At 36.5% G+C, this 20,378-nt stretch overlaps 1 protein-coding gene and 1 pseudogene across 1 annotated transcript; one reads left to right on the forward strand and one right to left on the reverse strand.

Annotated features, from left to right (window-relative positions):
* Positions 1-10,331: 10,331 nt before the first annotated feature.
* LOC101403038 (olfactory receptor 13C8-like) lies at positions 10,332-11,155 on the reverse strand (the record flags this gene model as incomplete). The annotated part of the gene is given in 2 exon segments (XM_014781906.2): positions 10,332-10,481; positions 10,484-11,155. Coding segments are annotated over 2 exon segments (822 nt in total), but the record flags the coding sequence as incomplete, so codon positions are not given.
* A 1,493-nt stretch (positions 11,156-12,648) lies between these two features.
* Positions 12,649-13,593, forward strand: LOC101401904 (olfactory receptor 13C9-like; annotated as a pseudogene).
* The last annotated feature ends 6,785 nt before the right edge of the window (positions 13,594-20,378 follow it).

The raw sequence follows: 20,378 nt of genomic DNA on the forward strand, positions 1-20,378 counted from the left end.
AGAGAGTGTCAAGAAAATAAAATGTATTAAAAATAATGATCAATGATGCAACTCTAGTTCCCCCGATTTGTCCTAAAGTTGACATTTACTCCAGAGAGACTCAACTTTTTTTGGAAGTCAACTTAGCACTCATTTTCACAAACTTCTTCAGTCCCTAAGGCTGAGTTAGAGACTTAAGATTCTCTATAGATAAAGTCCCTGACTTCTGCACATTCCAAAGACCCAATTATCTTGACTTAAAGAAAACTTTCCCCAGCCATACCTTGATCGGAGTATTCATTGTATATGTCTCTATTAGGTGGCCTCATAAGTTAGGGCTGGAATCAGAGTATGTCTAAAGGTTCTCAGAAAAGGTTAAACCCCAAGAATTTGTTTTTCTTTTTATTCCAGAAATAATACTAATAGAGTTACCAATCCTAATAGAATCCTAAATAAGTCATTTCACCTCTTTAAACTCTTATCTTTCATATTTTTGTTAATTCTACACCACACACAATTTTTCTTTACACCAATATAGTTTTGTAGTGTAGGTAAATTTTAATTAGTATTTGCCACTTTATATCAATAATTTTCCGTGATTTTTCACAGTTTTGTTAATGTTCCATTTTAATATTTGAATACTGTTTTATTAAGTGGAATTACTATAGTCCAGCCTACAATTTTAATATTATTGGATAATTTAATTTGTTTCTAATTTTTTGAGATTTTGATATGATGACCATTGATATCTATGCATCAGGCTACCTTTTCTGCTTTTCCTTCTACTGCAAATAACGTAAGGTAAATTTCTAGAGGGAGGACCATAAAATGAAAGGATGTGAATGGAGAGTTCTCTGTACACATGCAAAAATATTTTTCAAAACTTAGCAAACTTTACACTGCTGTTGAAGTATTTGCACAGACCATTTTTTGGTATATTTTCTAGAACTTGAGGTATGTATTCTTTCATATTTGCACAAAACATTACTTTGTTTTGGGGCCGGTCTGGTGGCGTAGCGGTTAAGTTAGGTGCACTCTACTTTGGCGGCCTGGGCTTTGCTGGTACGGATCCTGAGCATGGAACTACACCACTCATCAGGCCATGCCTTGGTGGTGACCTATATACAAAATAGAGGAAGATTGGCACAGATGTTCGCTCAGGGCCAATCTTCTTCAAGCCAAAAGAGGAGGATTGGCAACCAGTGTTAGCTCAGGGCTGATCTTCCTCACCAAAAAACCCCCCAAAACCATTACTTTGTTTTAGTTTTTCATTCCTAGGATTGCTAGTGAGATTGAACATTTCCTCTATGTTTATTTATTACTTTTATTTTCTCTTTTGTTGTCCATCCACATCCTTTGCTTAACTATCGCTTGGTATTTTGATAGTTTTCCTTTTAATTGGTATGAACTGTTAATAGATTAACACTTTGTTCTTCAAATTTTCTACAAAACTTTTCCAACTTGTGGTTTTCTTTCTCATTTTTGACATGCTTTTAAAATTTTCATTGAAGTAAGATTTTCATATGATTCCTGAAAAAAATATGAATGAAAATTTTTTCTATGACTTGATTTTTTTTGTTTCATCTGTATGATAACTATGTGGTTATACGTCTAAGACATGGAACAGACTGATATTTTAAAAATTTTAACTAATTTTTCCAAAATACTTTATTAAAAATTTTTCACACCCTTTCCTGTCTTATTCATTCACCAAGTATTTTTTGAGCACTTGTTATGGGCCAGGCATTATGGTCAACATGGAGATGAACTTGGATATAGTTGATGGAAAAGTATAGGTTCAAAATTTTTAAAGATAGATATGAGAAGCACTATATTATAGGATCTCTCTTTTGCATTATGTTTATAATTTTGCCTGAATCCACAACAGCAAAGCACTCCCTGTCATTTAGGAGGCAGAAGGGTGAGATGGTTGAGAACATTGGATTCTGGAATTAGACAGCCCAGCTTTGTCAAACACTACGTCTATGACCTCAGTGAAATCACTGCACCTCTCTAACACTCAGGTTCCATGTCTGTAAAACGAGGAAATAAAAATTCCTATCCGATGTTGTTAGTCTGAGAATTGATGAGGCAATACACATGAAGAATTTAATATAGTTATGGATGCAGAGTAGGTACTCAATAAAAGTGCTTGCAACTCTAATTATATTGATGATTTGAAATATGCATCTTGCTATTATAGAAAAAGAATGGCTTTGGAGTTGGATGCACATGTGTTAGGATCCCAGTTTCCTGACTTGTAGCTTGTGAGCTTGACTAACCTATTTAAGCTGTAAAATCAGTATTATCGCCACCTTGTAGGGCTGTTATGTGATAAAGAGTACTGATGTTGGTTCTTGGTATTTAATAGCCACCTTAAAAGACAGCATTATCATATTTGATTACGAATCAGTGAATCTGAGTCTAGTTTGCCTACTACTGATGCTACAAATAATCACTTCCATTTGGTTTTGGCAAATAAAACAGAAGTATAATCATTCTGCTTCTATATGAAGCTATAAAAATCAATAGAAAGAATATCAAAATGAATCACTGCCACCAAGGAATGGAATCTATTCCTTGATGAGTTGGGGAAAATATGAATTGTTTGTAAGAGACAAAATCATATAACATTGAGTTTTATTACACAAAATCTTGACGAGTCATTTAAGATAACTCCATCTAAATCAGAGAAGGCTCTTTTTTCTTGATAAGTGTATTCAAGTCAGTTTAACTCAACTGCACATTGGCAGACCAAAAAGCCGTGGGCAATACAAAGATGAGTAATGCACAGCTCTGACAAGTCATGAGAGATCGCATTTCTGCACTAGCTTCCTAACTGGTCTCTCAGCTTCACTCTTGCCGTCCTTCAATATTTTCTCCAGACAGCAGCATGGTGGATCTTCTTAAAATGTGATACACATCAAATCACTACTCTGCTTATAGCCTAATATGTCATTCCAGCTGGGTTTCTGTTCTCTTCTATTTGTTCTTGCCATGCCTTATTTGTTAAATATTTTTTTGAATAGCATACCTTGTCAAGGCCCAGTTTCACATTCATACTAAACTGGGAAATAGCCACAACTTGATATCTTGTGAGGACTATCTTCTAGACAGTAAAGTTTGTCTTAAGATGAGAGAAGATGCTGAAGTTTGACTACATGTTCTGTACTTCCATGTGCAGCATAGTTTCCTAAAAAACAAACTGGAGAATATTTGCAAGAAGCAGAGCTCATACTTACCAGAGTCAGGGCTGTCATTCCCATGCTCATCTTTAGGTGTTTCATTTGCAGCCAGGGCTAAGGTAGCATATTTTACTTTTCCTGGAGCTTTGTGCGGAGTGGGGGTGGGTGAAGAGCAGGGTATGACAGGAACACAGGATTTGGCAGGTCAGCATGGCCCGATTCCCTTCTCACTGCAGATATCTGTGTCCGGTGCTACCAGATACCAAAGGGACAGATACTGATAAATTTTTAGTTGTGATGAGTGCTAGATAATGTTAAAAATGACAGATTTATTTGAGACTTTCAAATACAAGTTCTCTAATATTACCAATTTTTACAATATTGCAAATTTGAGCAATCACAAAAAATCCCCAAGAAAAGACCAAGTGGTTTGATCAACTCTAGTGCCCTTAGTCGTATGTGTTATAGTCAGTACACATATACTCTCAATGGATCCTCTCATGGATATCTGAGCATATAACCACTGTTAGTAACTTTGGGCATCCATATATTAAATTTTCTGTAATTGATGCTTGCATATCCAGATGCAGGTCAACAAATAGTTTGTTCATCTGTATCCCCCAAAGAACCCTAAAAGAACAGGTTGCTATTTTGGAGTGGTCATGACTATTCCACAGAGATTCTGCATCAAAGTGATGAACAGCCCCATTACAAAGGTGTGCTGATTAGTATGATTATTAATTCACTATTCTTTGTTTAACTGTCATTTTTCATCTTATTGGCCCTGATTTAAGCACTTTTGCCATATTTAAATATCATTGTAGATTATGTAAATTCAAAGTTAGAAACAAAATCTTGATACTTATTGAATCCTACTCTAGGTAGAGGATCGAACTCAGGATTCTCTTTTATACTGTCCTGACCCATGGTTGTCCTGGATTTATATGGAGAAAAAAGAACTCTCCAATTCAAAAGCTAGATCATTCTATTTCCAAGCAACTATAATGAGTTTCTGAAATCACAACATTAATTATATGCGCCCTCAATTAATTTACCAGGATGAAAATGGACTATCTGCATGATTTCATGTCTTGCGGGCGTCGCAAACAAAAATCTTCAGTGCTCTGCAGTGAATGTTCTTGAGTAAACAAGGTGGGTCTAAAGCAATATGGAGGGGTGAGGACTGTGGCAAATCTCTTTAATTCTATGAGACTAAACAAAATGCCTGTGCTATGATATTCCCTTTCCCACCAGTTTATCGTCTCTGACTCTCTACTCAATGTTAGAATATGTCTTCTTTACCATGTCTGATTGCATTTTATGAATGACAGAGTGATGGCAGTGCATGGAGGAGTGCTGTCTCTCCACAGAACAAAATCATTCCACTTTTAGAGTTTTACACATGATGATCTAATGTACTCTTTTCTTTCCTGTTCAGTTGTAGCTGAGGAGAAATGAATTTGCTAGGCACAGCTCCAGATTCCCTCCAGAACACTTGTGGAGGGAGGAGTGTTGTTAAAAAGTTACAAGTTTTCTTTAACAAGCTTGACTTTAGCCTGTTGTAAGCACATGGGATCCCATCCCCATGTAACCTATTTGTTCCTTAACGTCAGAGAGAAGTAGGTCAGTCAACTTTTAATGATGTCCTCTGAGATGTAGCTCTCTGCTCAATGTAAATATCAGACTGTGTTTTATCTTCCTGTGGGAGGGGAATACCAGGCTATGAGAAAGCAACTAGGAAAGAAATGGTGTCTTCCTAGTATGACTGGCCTCTTTGGAACCACCATGTTTTACATGACTAGAGGTCATATAGAGATGAAAATTGTCGTTTCTCTATTTGCTAAATAAATGGATAGGAAGGTCTTTTAGCAACTGAGATATATGAGAGGTGATGAGAAATGTATGGATTTTGCAGTCTGTTTAGAGCTCCAATCCCTGGTGTGCCACTTCCTAGCTGTGTGACCTAGAGCAATTTGTACAACTTTTTTGGGTCCACAATCCTTTTTGTATAAAATCATGTATATCTTCAGGTTTTTATGAGGATTAAATGTATCTGCAACATTAGCGTTGTTTAGCATGTTCCCTTCCTTCAATTACAGAAGACATTAGTCATGAAGTGGTTGCTTCATTTTTAATTAATCTGTAATAGGTAGGAGGGCTCTTCCTTCCTTTTCCCATTTCTCTGGAAACCTCATGGGTGTTGTTCAGAGATAGTCATAAGATTTCTTATCTGGGCTCAATAAAATTATTGCTCTTTTATTTTTATTTAATGTCTTACTGATCCTATGACAAGTTTGGACTTACCACTGGCGCCTCTTCAGCCGCCCTCAAGGAGCCATTCCTGAACCCACCGGGTCATAGTCCCTCTTCTCCACATTAATATCTCTGATATCGCCAAGGTCCCTATCTCCAATTTCCTTTCTTAGAGTTAGGATTTTCCCTTTTAGGCTTCTTGAGGCGCTCCCTTTTGTGTTCTTGGTGACTCTACACAGACATGCCTCTCTTTCTACCTCTTGGCTGCCTACCTGCCTCTCCTTTTAGTGGTTCTACTTCTGTCTTCCCTAAAAAGTGAGGTGCAGTTAGTAATGGTTGCTCTGCTTTTCTCAATAGTGCAAAGAGATTACCTATTTGCATCAAAAATCACACCATCTATGGCATCAAATGGAATGTCCATTATTAGTGTTTAAATTTGCATCTTCGTATGCTGCCTACATGCTATCAACCTGGTGATCCACCATCACCACAAGCAAACTTGGTTATAGTTGAATTCTCTCTATTCCTCTGGCTCCTTGGTGTTTCAAAGTAAGACCCTTTCTCTAGAGTGAGAGAAGTGCTGTAAAATATGGATGAATGAACTAGTATGTTTAATCCCCACAACAAATAAGACACTGAGGTTCAGAGATATTAAGTTACTTGCATAGGCTATAGATTAGTAAAGTAGATGTGGAGGTGTGATTTCAATCTAAACAGTTTGATTTTACGTCCAGTCTCCTAACCAGTAATGTTTTCTGCTTCCTTTGATAAACTAAAACTTCTCACACCCTAAAAATTCATCTTTCCTAAAGTGCCTCGCATTGAAAACCCATAACACTAGGTTTACGGAGCAATTTTCTGGTTGTGTAAACACTTGGTTCCTGATGATTAGTGTCTGTTACCTGTAAGTATAGAGATGTCAATGAGTTTCTTAGGAGGATGATGCAAGACTGGGCTCAAGACAAAGTTAAAGTGCTATCCACTCTTACTCATGGACTTTGCCACAATCATCGAGGACTTGCTCATCATAGTCCCCTGAATTCATCTATGTATCCAGTTAATGGCTCTGGAGAAATTCTGAGGTTACATTTAGTTAGGATATCTTAACTTTCTTGTCCTGTAATATTTTGGATTAATTTTCCTGATTCAGATGGAACTGGACTTCAGGCAGTAGACTAGGAGGCAGTAGAAGAAATAATGTCTTTTTAGAAAAGACTATGGTTTGAAAACTAGATTTCTCACTTAGAACCTGTATGATTTTAAATTCTGTGAGTCTTAGCCTCTTCATCTATAAATTAAGAGCAAGGAGATATATCTTTTAAAATTATTGTGAAGATCTTGTCAGAAATAATTAGCTGTGAATATTTAGCACAATGCCTTGCATATTGACTTTGCTTTCAAGTTCTATAGATAGTTCCTCATCCTTATCTTCCTTTTCTTTTTGTTTCCTTCCTTCTCTTTCCATTATGGTGCCAAGTTTCCCACAAAATTTAAGTATGAACATTTCCCTCAAAAAACTGTTTTCTCTGTATCAAGTAAATTTTAATTTTCAGTATTCAATTGTATTTCATTTCTTAGCAGGGTTGCTATTGAAAATATTTTACAAAGACTATGGCACAGCTACCAACCAGTCAGAATGGATACTAACTGCAAACAATCAGTACAGCTGTACCAATGGGTACAAACTCAGGCCTGGTTTTAATGTTTTGGCTGTAATTTTTTCTCTGATCTATAAGCAAAGCTGAAATCTACCTGGCATGTATTACTATGGCGACATTGGTTGTTTATGGCAAGTATTCTTTCTGATTTGTTGCATTTGCCATAGAAGTTACTAAACATTTTGAATATCACCACTAGTTATTAGTTATTTAGAAGTGTGTTTTAATTATCTCAGGTTATGGAGCTTTTTAATTAATTAATTGCTGTTAATTTAATGGAGAGCATATGGTCTGTTTAATATAATTTCTTTGAAATTTCCTGATTCTTTCTTTTACCCTAACAAAATATCAGTTTTTATACATATTCCATATGTGCTTTAAAAGAATGTGTATTCCATAATAGCTGGGTTGTTAAGTTGGTTGTTTTATTCAAATCAAAGACTTAACCATATCCTGGTTGTGACTTCGGATATTTCTACGTTTCTGGAACTAGATTTTCTGTCCTGTAAATTTTGGAAAAATATTAATTCCTTGAAGAGTTATCATGAGGCCCCAAAAGATGATCTTGATAAATCATTTTGGAAACTATATGTAGCCTCCTGAAGATATTTTTCATTCATTTATTTACTTACTTATGCATTAATTCAACAAATTAATAGAAATAGCATACGGTGTGCCAGGATAGAACTTAGGTGGGTGGTAGGTATGCATTGGTGAAAGAAAAGAGTTGTACTTATGTTTCTTTCTCTCAAGGTCCTAAGTTTTTCCCTTCTCACATGTATTTCAGGGTTTGGTAAACTACTCATTGTTTTCCTTTCATATATTCCTATGATTATTATTACGTCATTTTAGAATATACTAAAGAGATTTTCATAATCAATGTTTTAGACACAAGAAAGCAACTGCCGAAGAAACACAAATGTCTTGCCCAGGACCTTCTGTTATTTAGTTGTGATATTTGGACCAAATAGTTATGATAGTCTGACCAAAAAGTATTGCTTATGCTCTATCTGATTCACTACATTTCTCAAGCAGAGAATTACATATTTCATTGCTCTTAAAGATACCTCAAGACAGAGTAGGGATTTGACAGGGCTGTTTACTTACCAGAACTAAAAGCTGAGTGACAGATTCAAACCTCTGAGGAGGTGGCACTGGTAGGTAACTTGTTCTGGGTTATAGAAAAGAAGAAATAAAAATTGAGACCAATACTGGAAACAGCTAAGGAGCTGCCTTGTCATGGCGAAGAACCATAGCTGGGGTGATGGAGACAGGAACAAGGGGCAAATAGGGAGGCTCAAGTCCCTTGTTTTCATCCAACTTTCCATTCTCTTTCTAGCAGTTCCTTTGGAAGAGGTTAATAGAAGCCTCATAGCAAAGGAGAAATATAGTTTTCAGTGTCCCAATCCTAACTCACAAAGCAGAGCATAAAAAAAAATGGATTTGAAGCTGAGAGACAATAGATTAACAGCATGAAAATTACTCCATAAACATTAAGGATGTGAGCCAGCCCTGAAGGCCTAGTGGTTAAAGTTTGGCGCACACCACTTTGGCGGATCAGGTTCGCCTCCTGGTCACGGAAGCACGCAACCTGTCTGTCAGTTGCCCTGCTGTAGTGGCAGCTCACATAGAAGAACTAGAATGACCTACAACTAGCATTTACAACAATAAACTGGGGCTTTGGGAGGCAAAAAAAGAGGAGGGAAGATTGGCAACAGATGTTGGCTCAGGATCAATCTTTCCCTGAAAAGAAAAAAAAAAAGTAAGGATGAAAATCTTGTGCCTACTGAAAGCATTATGACATATGAAAGTACACCCAACACTAATAATAAAAAACCAGCCAATGTTTGTTGGACATTTAGGATGTTCTAGCACTATTTAGTGCTATGTATTAATTAAATTCTTTATTCTTATCAAGAAACCGTAATTACCTGTTAACAGTAAAGGAAGATATTACAGCTTACTTTTGCAATTTGGAAGTAGCTATTGTCTTTTGCTTTAGATTTGTGTTCTATATTTCAACTCTCGTAGACTCCTCAAAGGGCTAGAAAAAAGGAATGCTTTCCTCTATTGACATATCTAACTCAATTCCTTCAATGGAAGTGGAGCTTCCATTCCTTACATTGGTACTGCTCCACGTGGTTACACTCTTTAGACAATAGATTTTATGTCATTTTGGGGCCATCTTTGTCTTATCCCCCAATGCCCTAAACCCTATAGCTTCTCAGTTCATTGAACAACATGACTCTTTCTCTTTTGCCACTTCTTATCCTCTTATCGCAAATTTTGTCAGTTACCAGTTTTGTCTAGCTCTCCTACTTATTAGCAGCTATATGGTCCAATGCAGAGAGGGAAAGAAGTCTTCATTACAAGCTGATCTCGAAGTCCAAGAGGAATTCTCTGCTACCGTGTTAGCTCTATTTTATCAGATTAAAACTTAGGGTTTATTACTAGGGAACATTTCAGTTATCTTTGTTTCATTATATGCCAAATCCAGAAAAGTTATGCCAGCTGGTAAATAAGACCTGTTTCTCTACATTATACAAAATCACACAAAAAAGAAAAGGTAGCACTTTATTAAGGGAGTTCATGTGACAAAATGCCAATCTAGTTTATTTAGAAAATATTACATTGAATGAAATTTCTTTTGAATAACCTTTTCTTACCTCAGATGTGAGAAATATACATTTCTACTTTTATACATGCTGTACTTTACTTATTTATTCAAAAAATATGTATTGAGCATCTACTATGTGTAACATTCTGTTCTAGGTCTTTGGGATGTTGTAGGGTAAGAAACAGACAAGTTCCTACTCCCAGAGAGCTTATATGTGTTGTGGACACAAACAATACTTAAAAGAACAAATTAAAAATGAATATACATCATGTCATGTGCTGATTAATAATCACTTTAAATAATAATTAATAATGTACTTATTTTCGGTTACAAAGGGCTTTTTAGAACACGTTTTGCCTTTATTATTTTCTAAAGTTTTAATAGTGAGGAAATGTTTTGCTGGGATTTCCTAAGAGATTTTCAAATTTTTACATTTCCATTATAGTATTTTTTATAACCACAAGCATGTTTTATTTCTGCAGTTAGGACAAAAACTAATAATAACAACAGAAACCAAAATATTTCTTTCATATAGTTTTGAATGACACCTGGTGAATTTGTTTTCACATAGTGATTTTCTCTATTTAAATTTCGTGTCTCCAGCAGCTTTGAATACTGAGTCACATGGTGTATCAGTATTCATATCCCATCAGAGAAGTGTTTCCTACCCAGCACGCTCATCACAGCAGCCTTTACATCCTTGTTCCTCAGAGTATAGATGAGAGGATTGAGCACGGGGGTCATCACTCCACAGAAGAGGGAGATGAGGGCCTCAACGATGTCTTGATTATCTGTACCAACAGAGCTTTAGACTTGGGCTTTGTGTACATGAAGAAGATGGCTCCACAGAGTATAATCACCACTGTCAGGTGGGCGGAGCAGGTGGAGAAGGCCTTACGTTTTCCTTCAGTGGAAGGGATCCTCAGAATAGTGGCAACAATAAAAATGTAAGAGATGGAAATTACCAGCAATGGAATAACCAGAACAATCAGATTTGACCCTGCCATACTGATCACATTGATTGAGATATCAGCACCGGCCAGTTTTAGGATAGCCAGAATTTCACAGACATTGTTAGCACAGAATGGTAATTGCGTTGTGAGAGATGTCTGCACCACTGAGTCCACAAGACCAGCAACCCAGGATCCAGCTGCCATGGCCACGTAGGCACTTTTGCTCATGATGACAGGGTATCTCAGTGGGTAGCAGATAAGTGCCATCACACCTAGAAGCATGCACTCTGTGGCCCCCATGGCAAGGGAGAGAAACATTTGCACCGTGCACCCAGAGAAGGAAACACTTTTCCTTCCTGTCAGGAAGCTGTCCAGAATTAGTGGGACAGAGGAGCTTGTGACACAAATGTTCAGGAAGGAAAGATTACAGAGGAACAAATACATGGGAGTGTGCAAGTGAGAATCATAGATGATTACTGACATGAGGACTCCATTTCCTAGCAGGATCAAAATAGATTAAATCCCTTGCTTTTAAAGATACCTCAAGACAGACTAAAGACTTGACAGGCCTCTTCATTTACCAGAATTAAAAGCTGAGTGATAGAGTCAAACCTCTGAGGGGGTGGAACTGGAAAGAATTCAAATGTGTTTCCACAGGTGAATAGATTAACAAACTGTAGTATATCCATGCAATGGAATACTACTCAGCAATAGCAACTTGGATGAATCTCAGAGGCTTTATGCTAAGTGAAAGAAGCCAGACACCAGTGGCTCATATGATTCCATTTACATAACATTCTGGAAAAGGTAAAACTATAGGGATAAAAGGCATATTAGTCTTTGCCAGGATTTATGAGTGAGTGAAAGACAGTGACCATAAAGGGATAGCACAAGGGAGTTTTAGGATGATAGAAGAGTTCTATGTCCTGGTTGTGGTGATAATTGCATGAAGCTATACATGTTTTAAAATTGATAGTACTGTGCACTAAAAGAGCCAAAATCAATTTTACTGTATGTTTTACTACATGATAGTTTTTTAAATAGAATTTAAACATTCCTCTATCTCCCACCAAAAAGAAGATATTTGCATTGTAACAAGACTTCAGATTATTGGGCATTACATGAAATGCACCCAGTTTCTGGGCCATCAGGCAGTCAATAAACACTGGTTGGGTTTATTGCTGACCATTTTCCCATCAGATTGACATACTTCTTTAAAGTGTTTTGATATGTAATGGGTTACTGTTGAGTCTTCCTGACGTAGGAGCTAGGCTGCCTTTGTGAGTTAATTAGCCAAATCTCTGATATAATGCACTCAGTGTTGCTCTTATAGTTCATTAAAAAATCTGGATAATTATGGACCACAAGCAGGCTTGAATTTGAGCCTAGCCTTTGCTACATATTAATTGTATGACTTTAGCCTTGAAATCTCTTAGCTGAATTTAGTTAAGTTCTCTATCTTTAAAATGATAATAATTTGGGGGTTTAAAAAAGGTAATATGTGAAAAAAACCTCACAAATTTGCTGGCCCAGAAAAAGTGATCAACACGATAGCTTCTCCCTTATACTTCTTTTCCTGTATTGTTTATTTCTTCACTCCTTTCGCTTTTCTCCTCTTCCCCTTCCCTATTTTCTTTTTCGCTCCTTCTCATTGGGTTCATGGAAAATTTTTATACACGTGCATTGGTGAACATGGGCTTTTAGTTAGGAAATTATTATTATTATTTTTTTAAATTCTTTGAACGCTTAAAGGTAAAAGAGAGAAAGTGAGGGCCGGCCCTGTGGCTTGGTGGTTAAGTGCGCGCGCTGCAATGCTGGTGGCCCGGGTTCGGATCCCGGGTGTGCATCGAGGCACCACTTCTCCGTCCATCCTGAGGCCGAGTCCCACATACAGCAACTAGAAGGATGTGCAGCTATGACATACAACTATCTACTGGGGCTTTGGGGGGAAAAAATAAAATAAATAAAATCTTTAAAAAAAAAAAAAAAAGAGAGAAAGTGAAATGGAATGAGAAAACCAAACCATTCTGGTAGAAACCATTCTTTTCAAAGGGGATTTCTGGTGACCCAAGGCTTGAGCTACTCTTTTATGTGCTCACCTTGATAATGCATGTGGTCATCCTTCTGGGCAATGGCACCTTTATTTTAATCAGCGTCTCGAACTTGCACACCCCTATGTAGGAGAACCTCTCCTTCTTGGACATCTGCTACACCACCACCTCCATTCCCTCTACACTGGTGAAGATCCTCTCGGAAAAAAAGACCATCTCCTTCTCTGTCTGTGCACTGGAGATATCTCTGGACTGTCCATGGGGACAACGGAGTGTGTGCTCCTGGGCATGATGGCCTTTGACAGGTATGTGGCTAACTGCAACCCTCTGAGATAGTCTGTCAACATGAGTAAGAATTCCTATGTGCCCGTGGCAGCTGGGTCCTGGTTTGCAGGAGTTGTCAACTCTGCAATACAAGCTGCATTTGTGGTACAATTGACCTTCTTTAGGAATAACGTCATCAATCATTTCTCCTGTGAAATTCTGCCTGTTATGAAGATGGCCTGTGCTGACATCTCTGGCAAAGAGTTCATCATGCTTGTGGCCACGACATTGTTCACACTGATGCCCCTACTCTTGATCGTCATTTCTTACTCGTTAGTCATTTCCAGCATCCTGAAGATCTGTACTTCTGAGGGGAGAAGCAAAGTCTTCTCCACCTGCTCAGCCCACCTGACTGTGGTGATCATATTCTATGGAACCGTTCCCTTCATGTACATGGAGCCCAAGTCTAAGGAGACTCTTAATTCAGATGACTTTGATGATACTGAGAAACTTATATTCACATTCTATGGTGTGATGACTCCCATGATGTATCCTTTAATCTACAGTCTCAGAAACAAGGATGTGAAGGAGGCGATAACATATCTGTTTAACCAAAGATTCTTTAGCAAGTGAATGGAAATGGTATTAGATTGCGAACACATTAAACGTTGTTGAAACTTGAGAATTATGTTGCAATTTTTGTTACTTTTACTTTTTTTCCACTTTCATTTATTATTTAAAAAAATTTTATAATGACATATAGCATGTCATTATTATTGAGTGCTCATTATAGAGAATTGGCAAGATACAGGACAGTAGGAGGAGTAACAGAGAGAGAGATCACCTATTACTCTAACTCTAGGAGATGGCTACCTTTAAACTTTTGAACAATATCTTTGATATTCCGTATTTATTTCAGTACTGGAACTGAGTGTTATATGTCTTTTTATGTTTCTTTTTTACGTAACATGATTTCATAGGCAACACTTCATTAAATCTTTCAAAACTAATAAAGTTTTCTGTTGTGAAAAAAGCAAAACAGAAAAACCCCAAAACACTGCACCCAGATTTTCCAGTGGAGAGCCTTGTGAGGTAGTTTCTCATCAATCTCCAAATCCTCCTAAGCCATTAAAAATTTTCTTGTTCAATATTTAGAATATTTTTCCTGTGGAACCATAAGGAAAGAGCTTGATTGTGAGGGCAAGTAGAGTGATAGTGTAATAGAAAGAGAGATTTCCAGACAGGAAAATTTACAGTAGTATTAAAACTTTAAAAATATTTTTTGTTAAAATTATTTCCAAAACTAATTTAACACTTATTTACTTTCTTTACAAGACAGAATGAAACCTGGTCTCAAATTTTTAAAATTTAATTTAAATTATGAATTTCCAATAGTGTAATTACTAAAATAGTTTACTTGGAGTCTATTCACATATGTAATGCTAATTGTCCTCTGTCTAGGTAGTTACATGCTATTAAACTTTCTGGTTCTACAATAGTCTTAGTTTTACAACTTTTTGTTCATCTCTAACTATGAGGCATTAAATCATTATTCTTTTTTACTTCCAAGATGTCTACTTTGGCATTCTTCTTTCCAAAGACCTTCTGATATGTTGGCTCTAACTGCTTTGGACTTGGAATCAAATAACTGATTTTTAAAGCTGTTTGAAAATTAAATGTAAACAACTTCTGAGCCAAATACCGCTGATAAAGGTAGAGCAAAATTTTTTCCTGTGTCCCATTGGTTCTCCATCAACGAAGTCTGTTTCTGATCCAAGAGGAATCTGTTATAGGGAATGCTGGATCTACCTTCTAGATGGTTTTTACATTTGATTTTTGTCTGGGGTTTATATTTCTTTTCTCTGTTATGGTAACCTTAAACTTAAAAAAAAATTACTTTGATCATTTTCTGTCTTCTTGATCTGAATTTTACACTTCAAATTTTTGTGTTAGATTTTAATGTTTATTTTAGTATTACATACCTTTTATTTTCTTTCCTTGCTATCGTATTACCTTCAGAATTTTTTATTTTAAATTTTGTGTTGTTTAGCTTATATTTCTTTTAGAATTTTAGAAATTTTAAGATGTTAAGTTATTTGGTTTTATTCTTTTATACTGTTCGATTGCTTTAGCTTTTTAATACTAATTAAAACCCCATGTTATTTAGTTAATTTTTATTTAGATTTTAAAATACTCTTGGTTTTTTATTTAATCCTTTAAAAATTTTTTAATCTTGTTTTTACTTTTAACTGTAAAGTAGAATATCCATTTTTCTCCACTGAGTTCAGAAATGAGGCAATGGGGAGCATTATATAGAACACCACACCACAAAGAGGGAAGTTGAATGGCTCCTTTATTTCATGGCTATTCTACTTCTGTCTCTGTCTCCTTATATCAATCTTTTAGCTCTCTTTGGTAATTATTTTCTTAGAATTTCCCCCAAGATTTAAAGAACCAAGAGTTAATCCTTCCCAGATCCTTTATCTAACTAAAAAACAAAAACAAAAAAAAAACAACAAAAAAGAAAGACCTAAATGACTTCTGTCTTCCTTTTGGAATGCATGCTTTCTCAAACTATATGGGGGGATAAAATGTTTTAAGATGTCGTTTCTCCAATATAGTATAAAGCTATTAGATTTGGATAAACTGAGCCAAAATTTGTCTTAAACCAGAAGCTGTCAGCATACTCAAGAGGTCATGAAAGATTTAATTGAGATTTTGTATCCAGGTTCAAAGTCTACTTTTACATCAAATATATTTTTTCCAAACCATAGTAGAGATTTTGTATCCTGGTTCAAAGCCTACTTTTACATCAAATATATTTTTTCCCAAGATGAAGTTCTTGGAAATTTCTTTTCTGGAAAGGTCATATATATTATTTTTTGAATTTTTCCTGTGCATTACTTTCTTTCATCATAATGGTCAATGAGAAGCTGGCTAGTACTCAGTTTATCCAAAATAAGATTTTTTAAAAATGGCATCAGAGTTGTTTCACTGATTCACTTTTCCAACCTTGTTGGATTCAGTACTGGTCATTCTATACCTGCCCAGAAAGTGGAACCACTGTATTGCAGATTGGTCCTTCTTTGGAAAATACTTAGGGAATAGAGAGACCAGCAATTTTTAACCTTTAGTTGACTTTCTTAGGAGAGAACAATGTGCCATGCAGAGAGAGATATAATACCTGCAGTCTCTTCAGAGACTCCTGGTTGTGGCTGATCATCTCTTGTTCCAGACCACTATCTAGGCTTCATTGCTAATCATTTCTGCCTGTTCTTCAATGTCATCGTCATTGAGCAGTTCTTTGTCCAGTTTGTTTCATCCCGTGCATGGATTCACCTTCCTTTCATTCCCTGAACTACAGCTAGCTCTGGGCTTCTGTTTACTAACTGAAGATTTAAGGAAGATACACAAAAGGGAATAACAATACAGAAAAGGAAAAAAGAAAACCCTAACTAGAAATCAGATCTCACTGTTCCTAACCTCCACCATAAGTTTTCATGAAGATCCCTTATCGTCCACCTCTCTCCTTAGCCTCTGGTCTCCTGTTATTTTAACAGAGGTTCATTGTGCCTCTGACTAGGATTATATCTTAAATTTGTTATCGCTCTGACTCCCAGGGCAGAGAAAATTTCCCCAGCCTAACTCCCTGAACTTAGGTCTGATCTTTGGAAGTGATATGTTGTAAGACAAAGCTGAAGTAGTTGCTGTCAGCCAGGACACCAACAGTACTGCTTTGGGGTACTGGTAACAAAGTATGAAGTCTATATTTTCATAAAACATCTTGTGGCATGGGAGCATTATGGCTCTAATGGAAACAATCTTGGAATGGTGACCATATGTCTCTATTTGCTCATAACTAGTCTAGTTAATACCAGTTGCCCTGGTGTAATTAGTAATAGTTCTCCCTTTCATTGTCAAAAGTGTCCTAGTTTGGATAATCTAACGTGGTCACCCTAAACAGTAGGGACTATTAGAGGCAGTAGGAGCATCAGATTCCAGGGAAGTGATAGGAATAGCAGATCATAACATTGTGATGGCAGTGTCCTGAGGGGGACTGAGTGGACCCATAATATTGAGCACATGTGAGATACCCCTGGGGAGTCTTCAAATTAAATAGGTGGGTCTTTCATTGACTTTGGAGACACTCCCTTTGAAAACATACTACAAATTGGATTTTAAATTGTCACTGAAAAATAGTGCGATACCCACTAGATGGATCTCTAGACTTTCTTTCAGGCAATAATTCATTAGAATGGTTATTATTTCTGGTAGCTCTTTGTCAGGATAATAAAACTGTATCATCTGTTTATAAAAAAATTGTTTGTCCTTTTCTTCCTTATTATGAAGGGACTGGCAACCAACTCATCTAAAATGATATGTGATCACTAAATAACAAGTTAAAAAATGAGGGTCCAAAACAAAGATTTTCTGTTGTTCTATCTATTTGCGTATCTCATTGCTTAAAGACATGCCTCTATAAGACATCCTTGATATTCTTCTTGCTAATGGCCTTTTAAGGCCATGATAGTTTGCCTATTGTTTTAAAAGCTAAATAACATGGAATCTTCAAAAATGAGATGTCATTTGTGGTTCCATATATTCTGAAGTAGCTTGAAAATGTCAAGATGTGTTTGCCATGACTCTGAAAAGACTGACATTAAAACCACACTTTCCACTCTCCACTAGATTGGAGAAATAAGATTCTGGAATCTGTATAAACCTTGGACAAAATGTACTTATTTAATATGATCTTGAGTTATCACATCCCTGAAATGCCTTGTGTTCTGAAGGGTAATGAGTTTCTCAAGTTTCTATGAATGGTCTATTAACTGCTTTTTTTAGGTTACTCTGAGGCTCTGTGGAAACTATGCTGCACACAGAGAATGGACGCTGAGAAAAGATCAACTGAGGCTACAAGTAAACTAATAGTTTTTCTTGCCGAATTTGTCCATGGGCAGATGTAGATTTTTGTCCAGAGCCTGCCTGATACCCATGGAAAATATTGGTCTGAAAAATAAAATTTGTCAAGCATTTACCTGCTGTTAAGTTTTGGTAAAATTGGATAGAACTTAATAAAGTAATACATCCATACTTATTGAGGAATATAGGTGTGCTCATTTTTGAATGTTTGGATCCAGTTAGAAGGGATGTCAGCCTATCTTTAATAACACTGACTCAATTAGTGTAGATAAGAACAGTTTCTTATCTTCTCTGGAAATAAATCCTCAGGTAAACTTTTATCATCTTAAGTTTTTAAAAAAACTCTATGATATGTGAAAGCCCATTAACTAGACCCCAGGCAGAAAGTAGCTTTGGACATAAAATCTTCAGGACAATTGATCTTGGTCTGTGTTAAGTATATGAAGCTTTCTACCGAGGTCTAGGACCTCCATCATCTTGACACAAATAATTCTGTCACCAACTAATTGCCCAAGTATCTCAAAGGAGGTTTCAAAAGCACTTAACAGTTTCTCAAAGTTTTTTTTAGTTAGGTTTCAGTCACCAACTGCCTGGAACCAGTCCAAATCCCACTACAAGAGCGACAGTTGCACAGATGGGCTGAAAAATGCCCAAAAGTTATCTTTGTTTCATTTTAATGTTAGTGTCTGTGCCCCAGGAGGAGCTTAAGCCTTATTAGCATAACGTGATATATTCAAAAGCATGCTTTCAAACCATGCCTGAGTGAGCTTCTACCTACCTCTACATGTGATGATGAAAGTTCTCTTTTGAATATTCATTTCCCACCCAAAATTAAAGGCACTTGTTTTTCTTTGCTTGGGAGCCACAGATTTGAAAGTGATTCCCTGTGGTCTCCTTATGTGCTGAAAATAAATTGTATTTTGTGTGACAATTACTTCTGGTGAAGGTTTTGATTTCAACTCACCTAGAAGTGAACCCATTTTGTTTTGGTAACAATTCTATCTCAGAATTGCTCATCTTGCAGATCTATTGGCCTGATCAGATCTACTCAGGTAATGTATTATAATGATGTTTTTCACAATTTACTTTGAAATTTGTAATTTACTTTACATTTATTAGACACCGGATAGTGAGCAAGCATTTTTTACTTATTTTTCTTTTCTCTGTTCTGTCTCACTAAAATAATTAGAAATGTGTTTTATAGGATTCCTGGGAGCTCATTTATATCTGGTACAAAGAAAATGACCTTTATGTTTGCTATACTATTTTGGAGCAAGATATATTTTATGTTTTCCGCAATCTGCTTGTTTGTGTTACAAGGGGAATCTTGATTTTTAAGGAATCTAAAACCTCGTTTTAAATAGTCCATAGCCATTTTCGGGCAACAATAAATTTTTCAAATAAAGTTGTCTCATAGTACCTTATTTTTTTCTCAGCTCCCGAATCCTCTAATGTAATAGTAAATATTGAGGAGCTCTGCAACAGCTATATCCAGGGGTGAACATTTCTTCCTAATCTCCAATGTCTATTGTCAGCAGAACAGGTTAGCAGGAGGGGTGAATGCTGATATACTCTAATGTAGTGGATGTTGCAGAGAACTAAGCTGGAAGCAAACTTCTCTTCACAATAGCTCATCTGTTGGGTCCCCAAGGACATTGGATTCAATGCAAATATAACTTCTCGCGTCTAATATTTTCTTAGCACTCTTCTAGGAAAAGATGATATATTGGTGAACAGACAAACATTCCTACCCTCCTAGGGCTTCCAGTCTAGTCAGGGAGACAGATAAAAAAATGTAAAAGGAAAGTTAACAATATTGAACATCTGAGTGGAGTATCTAATGGTTCCATTAAGAAAAGTAGAAAAGCTGGATAGTATAATTTGTTTTTTAAGGAAGGCGATTGTTTCTGAGGAAGTCAGTATATGTGGACATAAGATTCTGGAGAGAAAGGACACTCAATTAAGTGAGCCACGCATTCTGTTCTCTTCTTTTTTTTCTCTTGGAACATTTGCTGATTCTCCATTGTGGCCTGTAGATAGGCTAGAAACTGGGCAGATGCATGCTGCTAAGAGGCAGAAAAGTGAGACAAGAGTTTGACAATATCACGAGTCTGGCAAGAAAAACTTGAATTTTGGACCTGCCGAGACATCCCGTTCTGAAACGTAGAGAGACTAAGGTCCTGAATACAATAGAGGTGCAGATAAGTGATCCCAACAGTTGTCACTGGTTCCCCACATGAGGCCTTTGCTGATTTTCGGGCTTCTCAGAGTAAGAGGCCTGGGAATAGAGCAAAAAGAGATTAAACACATTAGCTGAGGTTTTGGCAGTTCCATAGTGCTTTTGAGATAAAAATAAAACTCTGAGACCCATGAAGGAGAAAGCTCCCTTACACAAACTCCAGCATCTCTGTTCAGACCCTAGAGGGATAAACCTAAAAAGGGAGGTGAACCAGATTTTGGCTAAGCCTTACAAAATGTGAAATCCAAATCTAAAT

This window comes from Ceratotherium simum, chromosome 29 (assembly GCF_057802395.1).
Source record: "Ceratotherium simum simum isolate JZ-2026a chromosome 29, ASM5780239v1, whole genome shotgun sequence".
Taxonomy (NCBI): Eukaryota; Metazoa; Chordata; class Mammalia; order Perissodactyla; family Rhinocerotidae; genus Ceratotherium; species Ceratotherium simum.